Below are 15,530 nucleotides of genomic sequence, written 5' to 3'. Positions count from 1 at the left end.
ACCAGAACTCCCCACAGCCAAGCTTGGAAAGTGGATGCCCTGTCCTTTACTTGGGAAAGCCACTCAGTCTTTGCCTTTCCCCCTCTGGCTCTCCTCTCGAAGGTTCTACTAAAGGTCAAACAGGACAAGCCAAGGACAATACTGATTGCACCAGACTGGCCACGCCAGCACTGGTACCCTTTTTTGTGCAGTATGACAGTGCTGCAACCATGGTACCTGCCTCAGACTCCTTCCCTGCTGTCCCATCAGGTGGGCCAGATGCTGCACCCTCAGCTGCAGACCCTGAACCTTGCAGCCTGGCTAATCCCCTGAACTCACCACTAGCAACCCTCAGTAAGAAGGTGCTAGATGTCATTCTTGAGGCAAGAAGGCCTAGTACTAGAAACTCCTATTCAGAAAGTGGAAACGATTACTGTTCCTGGAGCCAGACTCAAGGGATGGGCACAACTGTGCCCAGTTTACCCCATATACTAGATTACTTAACAGAAATGCTCCACAAGGGCCTATCCTTCTCCTCAATTAAGATTCATGCCTCTGCCATCTCAGCCCACCCCTCTTCTCTCATCCTCTGGTAAAGCAGTTCCTTAGAGGGGCCAAAAATTTAAGATCCCCCAGGAGAGCTCCCACTCCAGCCTGGGACCTTAACTTTGTTTTGGAAAAACTAACACCCCACCCCCCTTTTGAGCTGGCTGCTACAGGAGAGTGAAAATTCCTGTCTTGGAAAACAGCTTTACTTCTAGCCATCACATCAGCAAGAAGAGTGTCTGCACTGCAGGCCCTTGTGGCAGGAGAACCCTTTATTATCTTCCAGGCGGACAGGGTTTCCCTCGGGACTAACCCATCTTTTATGCCCAAGGTGGTGCCTAGTGTGGCTTTAAACCAGTCCATTCATTTGCCTACTTTCCCCTAATCCCCAAAATAAAGGGCAAAGGATACTGCATTCTCTGGACATGCACAGACAGCTTAGATTATATTTGGACAGGACTAAGCCTCTCAGAAAATCTGACCAGCTGCTAGTCAGCTTTGCTGCAGGGGCAGAGGGGAAGGCTATTTCAAAGCATACTGCATCCATTTCTGCTACAAGCACCATGGAAAACCCCCAGGGGATAAGAACTCATTCCACTAGGGCTACATCTACCTCTACTGCATTTTTCAGAGGAGTCCCTACCAGGGACATCCTGGAAGCTGCAACCTGGAGCTCTGTACACACTTTCACCAAGCATTACCACTTGCCTATCTTTTCTATATCCAGAGCTGGATTTGCCACCGCAGTCCTACAGGGCCTGATTGCTAGCCCTAATGCTTCTTAATCTATCTCCACCCTTCCTTCGCTTTGGGAATCAACCCAAATGTGATGACTGCAACAGTGAAACACAAAGGACATAGTACAGTTGTGTACACTTACCATAAATGTAGATGTTTGAGTGTATTCACTGTTGCAGTCCTGGTTACCCTCCCTCCAGCCCCTGATTGTCTTTGCTTTCACCTATCCTTTTTGGTTTGGTGCATCTTATACTATGTGTATTTGCTTTTTGCTGGGGGTGTGCCACACCATATAATTGCTTCCTATTTTGGGGGCACCTGACATCTAGGACAAGAAAAACTGATGTAATGGCATCGGCTGCATGTTTTATACTCCTGACGTCATGGAAGAAGCAACAGCATCAGACACAGAAATCCTAATACTCTGGTATTCAGGCTGGCTGAGGGCTACCTGCAGGTAGATAACCCCAAATGTGATGACTGCAACAGTGAGTACACTCTGACATCTACATTTATGGTAAGTGTACACAACTGTACTTTTTTGAATCGCCCAGCCAGAGTGCAGACCTAAATCCAATAGAAAATCTGTGGGGTGAATGCCCCCCCAATCTGACAGATTTGGAGCAGTTTTGCAAGGAAGAGTGGGTAAATATTGCCAAGTCCAGATGTGCCATGCTGATAGACTCCCACCCAAGAAGACTGAAAGTTGTAATTAAATCAAAAGGTGCTTCAACAAAGTATTAGCTTAAGGGTGTGCACACACAACAAAGTTTTAGTTAAAAGGTGTGCACACTTATGCAACCAGCATATTGTACGTTTTTTATATTTTCCCCAACAGATTTGTTTTTCAATTAAATTGTACAGGTTCTAGGTCACATTAATGGTGGGAAAAGTTTTGAAATGATTTATTGTTATCTCTCTTTTTTTTTTTTATATCACAAAAACCTGGCATTTTAACAGGGGTGTGTATGCTTTTTTTTTATCCACTGTATATTGGACTATTGAAATTAGAACCCTGATATTGGCTTAATAGACCTAATCATAAAGAATGTCCCTGCTTTAGACTTTGTGTTTTTGTATGTTGTCATAGAAGAGAAGAAAAGATGTGCATAGTGTCTTGATTAAGCACACATTTGAAAAAAGACGTATTTGGCTTTAGATGGTGCATTACAGATCCAAGATGGCATTATTCATAATTGTGTGTTTGCATTTTCCAGAAAAGTAATGCGTATTTGCTGGTTAGTGAGCAAAGATGGACGCCACCAGCCTATTAAACTTCCTCATCTGGAGACTATTCATATTGGTCGAGGCCCAGAGACCAAGATAACTGACAAAAAGTGCTCACGGCAACAAGGTGAGTTTATGTAGAAGTTATTTATTTAGTTTGCCCATGTCACCGTTTCATGTTTGAGTGCCATAATGCCTGTATGCAAAGCAAAGATTTTATTTTGTGGAACAAAAATAAAGCATGTTGTTCTAATGCAGTGGCAAACTTCTTTAATTTCTGTTCTTCTAAGACTTAAGCTCACTATTTAAAAATGAATATGAAACAGAATTAAAATGCATGTGTTGTATAGGGGCTTCATCCTTCATAGGTTCATAGGTTCATAGGTTCATACTAGGCTATCTGCCCGAGGGCATTTACAAGCCTAGCCCTTCGTTTTGTGGCTTACGCCACCCCTTTAGTATGGGGAACTATACCCATTATTTTGCTGTGCCTCTGTCGAGCAGTGACACTGAGGTAATCCCTGGGGTATATCTGCGATCTCCCATCCATTGGTCAAGATTTCTCTTGAACAAGGCCAGCGAGGTGCTCTGCCTCACATGTACCGGGATTTTGTTCCACAGCATAGGGAGTCTTTGGGTGATGAATCTATCCCTCCAGCACGTCCTATTAATAGCCGTGTCAAGGTTTAAGTCTCCGCCTTGTGGCTCTGATGGATCTAGATTTTTGAGGTGAAGCATATTCATCAAATCTGGGTTTGACATGGCCTTGTATGTTAGGCAAAGGTCACCTCTGAGCAAGCGGTGGCGACTGAATAGAGCTGGAGTTCTTTCAGTCGGGCAGCATAGGACAGATTTTTGAGACCCTTTATCCTTTTGGTGAGGAACTTTTGTGGCCTCTCCAGCTGCTGCAAGTGTCTGGTCAGATACATTCCGAATGGGGCATTGTACTCAATCATTGGTCTGATGAGTGATGAGTAAAGGGAGACTATGACCTCCCTTGATCTAGATGAGAATCCCTTCATGATAAGGTGGGCAATGTAGAAGGTCTTCCTAACTACTTTAGCTACATGGGTGTTGAATGACAGACTACTATCAACCTGGGTCCCCAGGTCCCTGATAACTTCTTCTGTGCTCAGTGGATTGCCACCTATTTGGTAGCTAGGGGTAACCTTGTTTTTCCCGAAGGGTATGACTATGCATTTTTGGCATTTAACTTTAGGCCGTGGCTCTGGCACCAGTTATCCGCTTCTGTGAGACCCTTCTGAAGGATATCTGTGTCAGATGTGTTTTCTACTATGGCGCCTAGTTTGCAGTCATCTGCAAACTTTGTCAGCCATAACCCTCCTGTGTTTGCTTGTACTTCAGAAAAGTAGAAGCCAAACAAGAGTGGGCCCAGGACTGAGCCCTGTGGGACACCACTTGTGACAGGCTTTGAGTCTGACATGGCGCCAGCAGCTCTGACCCTGTGGGTTCTGTCACTCAGCCAGTTTGCAACCCATCTTGTGATGTATGGGTTGACATTTAAGCTGATGAGTTTTTCAATGATACCCGAATGGGGTATTGTATCGAAGGCCTTAGCCAGATCGAGGTAGGCTGTATGGACTGCCTTTCCTCATCAATGGCTTTGGTGACTGTTTCAAAAAGTCAACCAAGTTTAAAAGGCATGATCTGCCTTTGACAAAGCCAAACTGGGTTGGATCCAAAGTCTGCAAATTCCCTATGTCTTTATTTATGAGGTCCATTATGATCCTCTCCATGGCTTTGCAGATAAGGCTTGTCAAGCTAATGGGCCGGTAATTTCCAGGGTCGGTGGAGGCACCGCCTTTGTGAAGTGGTACCACAGTTGCAGTGCGCCACTCCTGGAGTGCGTATCCAGAGGTAAGACTTTGATTAAACAGCTGTCCTAGCTGTGGGTTTAATTCCTCATTGAGTTCATGGAGCACACAGCCGGGGACACCATCAGGTCCCATGGATGCTGTGTTTTTGCTTTGGAGAGAGCAGTTCTCACTTGGGCGCTGGAGATGTTTGGGGGCTGCAATCGCTTGGTATAGATATCTCTCCTTTTGGGGAGGGGAGAAGTTTGCACTGAACCTGTCAGCCAGTATGTTGGCAATGTCTGTAGGATCAGTAATCTTCACATCATTTTGAACTAGCTCTGAGCATATCTGGGAGTTTCCTCCCAGGTTTCTAACATAGCTAAAGAAGGCCTTATGATTGTCTTTTGAGTCTTTAGCTATTTTTCTCTCGAAATTTGCTTTGGATGATTTTATGAGAGCTCTTAGTTTTTACTTATAGTGATCAAGGGTGTCTTACCTTTTAAGGATTTTGCTCTATCTTGTAGTAGCTTCCTCCTTTTGTTGTAGAGTTTGTTTATGGCTGGGGTCCACCAGACTGGACGCTTGCCTTTGGTACAAAGAGTCTTTGTTTTGCTTGGGATTGCCTTATCCATGCAGTCCTGCAGGTGCTGGTAGAAGGCATTTGTAAGTGATTCAGCGGCTTGAGTACTGTTTTCCGCGCTCGGGGCCTTAAAGGAGACCACACTAGTCTTTAGAAGTGTGAAGTCGGCTTTTGAGAAGTTCTTTACTGTGGTCTTTTTATTTCAGGTGGGGTGGGATGAGGACCTCCAGCGAGATTAGTTTGTGGTCTGATCTCACCAGTGAGGGGTACACCTCCGGTGTTGAACATTGTGCTCCCATGTTCGTGATGATGAGATCAAGTATGTTATCTCCTCTTGTGGGGATGGTGACTAGTTGTTCCATGGCATTTGAGTTTATGAATTCCAGGAACTTTTGGGCTAGGGTGTTTGGGCTTGAGTAGTGTTCCCAGTCTATATTAGGGTAATTGAAGTCACCTAGTATGATGGTGTTTGGTGATACATTTATCCCCTCTAGTGTTTTCAGGAAGGCCATGTGAGGTTCCTGAGTTTGTGAGGGTGGCCTGTAACATGCTACAATTTGCAGAGCAGTCTTGCCTATGGTTAATTGCACCTGGATGGTCTCCGATGCATCGTGCGTTGCCACCAGTCTTGAGGTGTGGGTGTCCTTGATGAATATGGATACCCCCCTCCTTTCTTGGTATTGTCCAGATTTTGGGGCCGGAACGCATGATATGAGGTAAAACCTGATAGCGCTGGGGTGCTCTCAGGAGCCTTGAACCAGGTTTCTGTCACAGCACAGACATCGATGTTCTCCATACTGAGAAGGGCCTCGAGTGCGTGCATTTTGAGATTTAGACTTCTGGCATTGAGCAGCATTACCCTTAGTTTTTTCCTTTTTGTGTTCTAGGGTGGTAGGTTTAGAATTTGAGCCTTGCCTAAAAAGGCACTATGGGGTGGCAAGAGCCTTTGCCAATATCCGAATCCCAGGGTGACAGGTGCAAGCCGTCCCTTGCGAAGCAGCGTGGCTTGTCCAGCATGTCATCCCAGGCAGACAGATACTGGATCCCCTTTGAATGACACCAGTGTTTAAGCCAATTGTTAAAGCTGATCATCTTATCTCTGTATTGTGGCATCATTCTTGGTGAAGGTAGGATACTGCTCAAGGTCAGGGTCATACCTGTCTGGGCTACATAATCAGAGAGCTCCTCAATGTCTCTTTTCATGTAGTCCAAGGAGGTACGTCTCAGGTCGTTTACACCAGCGTGGACAATGACTGAATCATATTTGTACCTGCTGTTGAGAGACCTGAGTGCTTGCGTTATGTGGCGGATTCTAGCGCCCGACAGGCAGCTTACTGTGACCTTCTCCTTACTCAGTCTGGTGAGCGGGACGCCAGTGTGTCTGACTATGGAGTCACCAATGACTAGTGTGTCTGGCATTGTGTTTGGCCTTAAGGGCTGTGACTGTTTGACACTCTGACTGTGAGGTCTATGTGTTGCAGGTGTTGTGTTCTGAGGTGGTGGTTGTTTGGGTGTCTGCTTTGGTGGCCTCTGCTGTTTTGGTAGATTTTTGATCAGAGCCTCCGAGTATGTCTTTGTGTGTTTATGTGTATGATTTGAGGTTGTAATGGTAATATGTGAGACTGGGTCTATAGTGTGTGTGGTAACCTTCTCCTCCTGACTGGTCTTGCCAGTCCTATGTTGAGAGAGCTCAGCCTCCAGTTTGGCCGTATAGTTGCATCTCTCGCATGTATTTGTGTTTTGTGGGAGGAGGAGAGGGTTGTCTGTGTACATGAGGCAATTGTAACATTGCCTCAATATTCCCAGGTTCACCAGCTGAGCAGGAGAGGACACTAGCAACTGATCCCTCGACATGCTAGAAGGAATAGACAAAAAAAACTTTAAAAAAGATTCCCGGGGACGTGGGTGACCGAGAAATGGGGGGTTGCCTTTTTGGGGTACTATCTATGACAAGAGTGCCGTATCAAGGTAATAAGTACTGTAGGAGCAAGTGCTATTATTATATTCGGCTCTGATGTCATTGCACTTTGGAGATATTTAATTTTACCACATTTGATGAATCCCAGTTTGAATGCATTTTCATACTGAGCTGTTTGCAAATCATGACATTGGCATTTAGCGTATGCTTCTTTTAACAGTTCCATTGTACACATCTTTTTCATGCAGTTTTTAGTACCAGTTATCCATCCTGAAGTTTCATGTGTTAGTCTAGCAACATGCAACCAGTATGTGAAAATAATTCTCAAAAGCACCTTAACCTTCACACTGCTCCTTACTTAACCATCAAGTTTCTTCTGTTTTCTATTCTATCATTATAGTCTTTTATTTAGAGTGTTCCTTGTTTTGATTTCAAGTTTAAGAAACAGTAGTACAGGCTCAGACATCAGTGTGTGTCATCAGATTTCAGTCATTTTTATATGACAATGCCATTGAGGCAATTTCTGAAAATTAACCAGTGCCTTTCTTTGCTTCCCTGTCCCCTGTGACAGGAATTTTGTTTTCAGTTTTCATCATTCATATGCGATAGGTGAGCTTCACTATCCTTCAGACCAGAATACTTCAGTCTAAAACAGCTTTTACCATTACTTAAACAGGCAAGGGGCACTAATATCAATCTCTAGTGTCATCATAAGTGGTGACACCCTTTTGTTTCAGAACGTCAGTCTGGAAAACTCTGCTTAGATTGTGTCAGCTAGAGGCTCATCAGTTACAGATGACGTTGATCACCATACAGCCTATGAAAGTTGCCTTCATAACCTGCTTCACAGCTACTGTAATCTATTAAAGAAATCTGGAAAGAGTGTTATTAAGACTCCAAAGAGGCAGAAATGTGAGGACTGTATTCTTTTTAGGGAGAAAGAAAAGGTTTCTAAAGGTAAGAAGGATTCACCAGAATCTTTTTATTCACAATCCATGGTGGTCTTCCATTGTCTACCTACAGCATTGAGGTGGCAATGTGCTCTTTGTCTTGAATCACCATCATTACAGTGAATAATGATACAGTTGTCAATAAGTTCTTGCTGATATGTAGGTGGTAGGCATGGAGTCTAACTGTACAAGATCTTGCTGCTGCCTAGTCGTAGGCTACTTCCATAAATGCAAATGACATCACATAACCTGACCTCTCTTCCCGTACTGCCATCTGTAGCATAATCAACACAGAAGCAACCTCTGTCGAACAAGTAAATCCATACCTTGGTGTATCTGACAGAACCCCCAAAAAATTGGAGAATGATGACAGTGTGGAGCAGTTCCATGTCTTGGTCACTGTGTGGAGATTTGTAAATGTTCCATGGGCATGATGTATTGTCACCAACATTGCTCACCAGCTTTTGTTCTCTAATGTTTTGGCTATGGTACGCCTGAGGCTTGATCTGGTTCAGCAGTCTTTTGCATTTGATTGTGATTTGTTTTCTAATCCATTAGTAGAAGCTTCAGACCAGTTTTTCTCGCTGACACTAGTACTACCAGGGACTATGCTAGTATTCCTATAAATGTAGTCTGCAGCAGTGCATGAGCAGACTTGGGTGTAAGCAGTGCTACAGCTGCTGGTCTTTGACTTTTTTTTCTTCCTCACACTCCCTTTTCAGGAAAAAGAGGTGCAAGTAGTCTTTTTTTAAGTCTGCTGCGTAGTCCACTAAGGGCATGATCTTTTTCCTGTTCCAGGGGCAGAGAGCGCTCATTACCAGTGGGTGCACTAGCAGACCACTTTGATCCTAATCTGGAAAGTGATATGGACATTTCCAAACAAAAATAAGTCGGCCCCAGGTGGTATGTCATTTGAGGAATTCTTCAGACTTATGGAAAAATGGACGTGCAAAAAGCCTGCAAACTAGGTTTGACTAAAACATCTCTCAGAGATGGTGGATGCATCTTTTGAGCTGAGTGGGTAGTTGATTCCTTTTGAAGTCATAATGGGATGCTTCCACTGCTCTGTGTCAGTCTTAGTAACTTTACACTAGTGGTGAAGAAGGTTATTGGAATCTATGCTTTTCTCAAAAAAACTCACCTGTGGATGATTATGTATGGTAGTTTCTGAGGTGCATTGTCTTCAAACCCAGCCACAGTTCTTTGAGACTTAGTCTGGAGGATCTAGATTAAACACTGGACATGCTGGTATGTTTGCCTTATCAGAGATCACCTTATCACTTATGTAGACCAAAAGATTACTATAAGTTCCAGACAATGTTAAAGATGCACTGGCTAAACTCCTAATCTGTCCATCTATTTGGTTTGTTTTATATGTTTTGCATTGTGGCCCTGTATAGCCTGTGAAATTCATATGATGTTACTGATGCAGCAGCAGATTAGCTGCAACACATCTTTGTTCATAGAGTTGTGTAGCATAGGCTGACAAATTTAATAGAATACCATAAGGCTAATGTTGGAAAAGTTGAACAAAACTGGTTGTGTTTTCAAAACTTGTGCATTTTATTATTTTGAGCTTCCAAGCTGCAGCTGCAACATTACAGAAAGAAGCACAGCAGTTCAAAAGTCTCAAGTGCAGTAAAAGCACATGCTCATTGCCAAACGGGAAGATACTGCTGAAAATGTGTCATAAAACAAACACAGAGTTGATACTGCCTCCTACAAAACAAAACAATGAAATGTGCAATATTCAGTGAAAGAAAGTAAATGCAGCTTTAACAATCTCCCTCACTCTGTAAAGGAAAAATTTATAGCTTAAAATTTTGCACATAAATTTAGTTGTCATTATGTAGTATCACTACATCAAGTGCCTTTTGAAGCCCAAGGGTGGAAGCTTCCTAGTAAGGAATTGTGCAGGCTGCCTTTTTATATAGCTGACCAAAGGATAATGTGAATTTGCTGGGTTTGAATGCATTCTTTATTCCACTGATTTTCAGACAAAACTTTTTTTTTCTTGTGACAGGATTTGTAGTGTGAATTGCCTCAGCCAATATATATATATATATATATATATATATATATATATATATATATATATATATATATATATATAGATCTCTGTGAATCGTTAGAATGGTGTTACACTTTGGATAATCTGCTATGATCGTAGAATAGGGTGTAGGTAAGAATGCATTTTCAAGGCTATCAAACATGGCAAGAGTTTCTCTTGCTAGAATAGCATGTCTCACTCTTCTGTTTCTTTTTGACTGGTAGCAAAGGGGTAAGAATTTTCTTTGTTCTTCCATCAGAGTAATTAACTGTCCCCCTTGAGTGTCTGTCAGGTAGGTTTCCATACAAAGCATCTTGGAAGACTACCAATTACAGAAAGTCATCTTTGCCCAGGCTTTGATACTTTTGCAAAATAGGTGTTTTCATCTTACTTCTTTGATGAGCAAGTTTTTATAGTGACTTGTTCTGTGTTTATACATTATCCAGGAAAGGTCAAAGATGACATGTCTACTTTTCATGGCATCCCGGGTTACTTGTACGAGATTACTAGGCTATTGAACTGCAGGTCATTTTAAGCCTACCTGTTTCATCCCAATGTAATACTGTAGACATGCTAGTCAATACCCAAGATTGCATTTAATGATGACTGCCCATGTGCAGGAGGATTGTGGGCTCTATCCCTGGTAAGAATTTACAGTGTCTCATCCACTCATCCAGGTTCCTCTTGAGCAGTGTCCTAGAGGTGCTCTGTTTCACATGAATCGGTAACCTGTTCCAAAGATGCAGCAGTTGCTGGGAGATAAATCTGTCCTTCCAGCTTGCACTATTTAAGTCGCAGGCCATATTTAGGTCCCTGCAACGGGTAGCCCTAGTCCCATTTGATTTACGGATATGCAACAAGTTCATTAGGTTTGGGTTTTGGATTGCTTTGTAGGCCAGGCACAAGTCTCACCTAAGAATTCTATACAATGCGGAGTATAGTGACAAGGACTTTAGTCGGTCTGTGTAAGGCACATGCTGGAGCCTCTTGATCGTCTTTGTTAGAAACCTCTGAGGTCTCTCTAATTGCTGTAGGTGCTTGGAATGGTATATGCCAAACGGGGCGTTGTACTGCATTATGGGCCAGATAAGTGTAGAGTATAGGAGGTTATAACGTCATCAAGTGTGCCATGTAGAAAGCTTTCCTTACTACAGTAGTCGCATGGTGGTCGAAGTTAAGGTTGCAGTCTACATGTGATCTCGGGTCCATTACCACTTCATGGGTACTTAGGCTATTCTTGTTTATTTGATAGTGTGACGGGACGTTGTTTGTGCCAAAGGGAATGAAGATGCATTTCTTTGCATTCAGTTTGAGACCGTGACTAATACACCAGTAGCTGGTCTGCGCGAGACCCTTCTGGAGTATATTGACATAATTTGGGGATTATAAGAGGTTAATAGGCTTAATGGCCCTGGGGCCCTTACAAGCCTAGCCAATAGTTTATCCCCAAAAAGAAACTTCAGTCAGCACCTGTTGCCTCTGTCAGTGAAGGGCACAGGTGGAACCCCTGGTACAAATTTGTGGTTTCCCATCCACTCATCAAGGTTGTGCTTGAAGAGGGTCCGTGAGGTACTCTGATGTGTATGGAAAGTCTATTCCAGAGACAGAGCAGCCTCTGGGAGACCAACCTATCTCTCCATTAGCTTTTGTTGCTGTCGCATGTTTGATTCAGGCCTTTTGAGCGGGTAATGAACCAGGAGTTACTTATCGATATGGAGCATCTGTAGTGGGACAGGGTCTGAGGTTGCCTTGTAGACGAGACACAGATCACCTCTGAGCAATCTGTATGATACCGAGTAGAGTGATAGTGATTTGAGCCTTGTGCAGATGTTTGGAGAGGTACATACCAAATGGGGTGTTGTACTCAATTATTGGTCTAATGAGGGAGGAATGTAGAGCAGTAGTAACCACTTTTTTCCGGATACAGTCCCTTTACTTATGAGATGAACCAAGTAAAAGGCTTTTCTGACCACTGCCACTACATGATTGTCGAATGTGAGATTATCAACCTGAGTACCAAAGTCTCTTACCACAGGTTGTGTGTTTAGGGGGTTTCATTGATGTGGTAATCGGTAGGGACCATGTTTGTGCTGAAATGGTATGATACATTATTTTGCGTTTAGCTTAAGGCCATGACTTTCACCAGTCATTAGTTGCTGTGAGACCCTCTTGCAGTATGCTAACATAATTTGGGGAGTCAATGATGGCAGGCAACTTACAGTTGTCTTGAAACTTGGTCAGCCACAGGCCGTTTGTCTTTCCCTGGACCTCTGGGAAGTAGATGCCAAACAGTAGCTGTCGCAGGACAGGTTCCTGATGAACTCTATTAGGGGCAGGTCTGCTATCTGAGGTGGATGCACCCATTTTGACCTTGAGGGTCCTTTTGGTGAACCATTTGGCCACCCAACTGATGAGATGGGGATTTATGCCAAGATGTTAGCTTTCGATGATGCCCGACCTGGGGGATTGTGTCAAAGGTCTTAGACAAGGTAAGCTGTATGTACTGATTTCCCCTCATCCAGGGTCTTGTTGATAGTCTCAAAGAAGCCAACCAGGTTCAGTAGGCAAGATCTGCCCTTGACGAATTGGGTGGGGTCAAGTGGCTGGGGGTCTGGGGTCAAGTGCTTGGAGATTGCCTATGTCATTGTTTATGAGATCCAAAATGATATGCTCCATGGCTTTACAGATCAGGCTTGTCAAGCTAATTGGGCGATAGTTTTCAGGGTCAGTAGTGGCACCACCTTTGTGCAAGGGGATGACCATGGCAGATGTTTTTCATGTTTCACTGTTGCAGTCATCACACTTGGAGTTATCTGCCTGCAGGTAGCCCTCAGTCGGCCCGAATACCAGAGTCTTAGGATTTCTGCGACGGATAGGCAGCCAATGCCATTACATCATACTTTTTTGCCGAGGAGGAGCCTGAAGCAGAAGCAGTTCACAAGTGCCAGTTGGCCACTACCTGAAATTTTAGTTTTTGAGTTTGTAATCCTGAAGTCTTCTAAAGCTAAATATCCCATTGGGGATCCTTTTTTCTTGCTCTAACCGATGTCAGAAAAAGTTAACAATTGTCTTGGCTGTGGAAAGCAAATATCTCACAGAGATTTTCATTCTTACTGCGTCACCTGTTTAGGCCCAGACCACGAAGTCCCTCGCTGTCGGTTTTGTGCCTTGTTTAACGCCCAAACTATTTATCATCGGGCTATTTTTGTCGCTAAATTCTTTTGCTCTCATTCCCCATATTCCAAAATGGCTTCGATAAGCCATCTGACTACCGATCCGACTACCGATCTTCCAAAAAAACCTAAAGATAACAACAGAGACAGACCTCGTATGTCCAAAACTGCCGACGATGCTTCCGTTAAGCTAGTTGCCAGTCAGCCAGTACTCAGTGAGGTGCCTTTGCAGCCCCTGATGCCTGCTTCTACAAATTCACAGGCCTCTGCTGAGACCCATTCAGAGTCTGGTATGCTGCGAGATGTTTCTTCAACTATGGAACCTCCGGATGTCTCTGCCTTGGATGGGTCTGGAGCCGCTGTGCAGGCACCGGCTTCTGAGGGTGTATTCCGACCTACCGATGTTCGAATTAAACAGACAACTTAATTTTTAGCTAAAACTACTGAGTTTCTGAGGTCCAGAGTATGCACTACGCATAGGAAACTGACAACCAAAGCGCATAGTCAAGCGCCCATACCACAAAAATAAATGATTAGAATGGCTGAAGACCTTATTACCCTAATTAGGGGAGCCAGCCTTCCCCTGCTAAGAAACAAAGAATTGAGTTTCCTTCTGATTCTGCAGACCAGGAGTCCGATGACTCTGACCCTTCTGATTACCAGGACATGCCCTTATTCACCTATGAGGATTCAGATGCAGAGGAAACCATTCCCTCTGCCTCCCCCTTCAGAGGATTTTTCTTTTGGTGAAACCTTGCTTACTTTAAGAGAGCATTTCCGCTGGGAATGCCAAGACTACCCTTAGTCCAAAAAGACTCAGAATTTTTGGAGTTGCCTCAGTACAGGCCTCTAGCTATACCCCCTGTCCTGGATGTTGTAGATGATGTTTTTATGGAATCCACTCTTACTCCAGATACTTTACCCCCGGCTCCTAGGAAACCTGACCGTTACTACAGAGTACCCGATTGCCACAAATTTCTCCAAGAATCCCACTGCGATCCAGGGACCTAAAGGTATTAAAGCTACTACAGCCAAAAATCCTACCCCTTCATACAGGGATTCCAGAGCTTTAGACAGATGGGGTAAGAAGGTATATACCTCTGCAACTCTTCCCATCAGGGCATTGAATTGCCAGTTTCACATGTTGAAATACCAGCAGCATATTTTGGAACTAATTAAACAAAAATTATGTTACTTCCAGATGGTGCAGAAAATAAAGATTTCCAAGAGCTAATGCATTCTGCAAACCAAGTTTGCAGTGTGGCTTTGATGCTCTGGAAGCATCTTGTAGGGCTGCACTGTACTGAGAAGGCATGCTTGGCTGAAGGAACAAACCTTGCCAGATCTTGTCAAATCCAAATTACTAGATGCTCCTTTAAGTAAGGACAGTTTATTTGGCACCAAAGCAGAAGAGGTTCTTAAAAAGATGGATGAAAAAAGCTAAATCTATGCAAACTGTTAAATAATTCTTACAAGTGCAATCACCTAGATTCAGTAGGCATTGGCCTTCAAAAACTGGTCCTTTCCAGCCCCTTCCAGGCCTTCTCAGACAAAACCCAGGGGAAACAGACCACCCAGATTACAGTCTCGGGGTATGCAGAGATCTAAACAATGGCGTGCCCCCTCCTCAAAAACAGGGAGTGGTAAGCTGCCCCTTATGGAAAAAGTTCACAATGACTTTTCAATTATCCTTCCCAGCCCTGCCCAATTACTTGTGCCCCTAGGAGGAAAACTTGCCCTTCATGCAAAAAAACTGGATGGCCATTACCCAGGACAGATTGGTCCTAAACATTGTATCCCAGGGGGTACAGATTCTACTTCCATACACTGCCAACCCCAAGCAGGTTTCCAGACCTTCCTCCAAACCAGTGGGCAGATGCTCAAAATCAAGTACTTCCCTGCTCAATATCAGAGCTATTCACCCTGTTCCAGTAGAACAAAGGAGGCAGGGTTTCTACTCCAGACTTTTCCTGGTACCCAGAAAAGAGGGCCCTTAGCGCCCAATCCTGGATCTATCAACTCTCAGCACCTTTCTGGTGATCCCAAAATTCAAGATTCTTACTTTGCAACAGCTTCTTCCCATGCTAGCCAAGGATGCCTGGTTAGTCAGTCTAGACTTGAAAGAAGCTTATCTGCACATCCCCATAAGGGAGTCATGCAGAAAATATCTACACTTCTGGGCAGGCTCTATGCACTAATGGATCTCTGCACTTCCCTTTAGCTTATCTACTGCACCCAGAGTATTCACAAAGTGCCTGGCTCCAGCCATTGCATACTGCAGGCAGAGAAATATCCAAATTTTCTCATAATTGGACAACTGCCTGATTCAGGCGGACAGTCAGGAATTGCTACTTCAGCACCTGGCATTTGTAAAAAGCCTTCTCACTTCATTGGGGTAACCATCAACGAAAAGAAATTGCAATTGGTGCCCAGTCAAAATACTGTATTCCTGGGAGCAAGCTTGGCCACAACTTCCCAGATGGGATTTCTCACTTCAGAAAAAGAAGTCTGTCTGACAAATTACTTCAAACAAATGGTCACCAGAACCCAGC

At 43.9% G+C, this 15,530-nt stretch overlaps 1 protein-coding gene across 3 annotated transcripts in view; it reads left to right on the top strand.

Annotated features, from left to right (window-relative positions):
* Nucleotides 1–15,530, top strand: part of APTX (aprataxin) — a 1,163,679-nt gene that overhangs the window by 109,398 nt on the left and 1,038,751 nt on the right. For all 3 annotated transcript variants that reach the window (XM_044060974.1, XM_044060972.1, XM_044060973.1), the window contains one exon: nt 2,481–2,617. In XM_044060974.1, coding sequence (XP_043916909.1) covers nt 2,488–2,617 — 130 coding nt within the window. In that variant the 5' untranslated portion in view covers nt 2,481–2,487. The remainder of the gene's footprint in view (nt 1–2,480; nt 2,618–15,530) is intronic.

Source organism: Protopterus annectens, chromosome 2.part0, assembly GCF_019279795.1.
Source record: "Protopterus annectens isolate FY-2018-M chromosome 2.part0, PAN1.0, whole genome shotgun sequence".
Taxonomy (NCBI): Eukaryota; Metazoa; Chordata; order Ceratodontiformes; family Protopteridae; genus Protopterus; species Protopterus annectens.
This window is presented reverse-complemented; position numbering and strand designations above follow the sequence as displayed.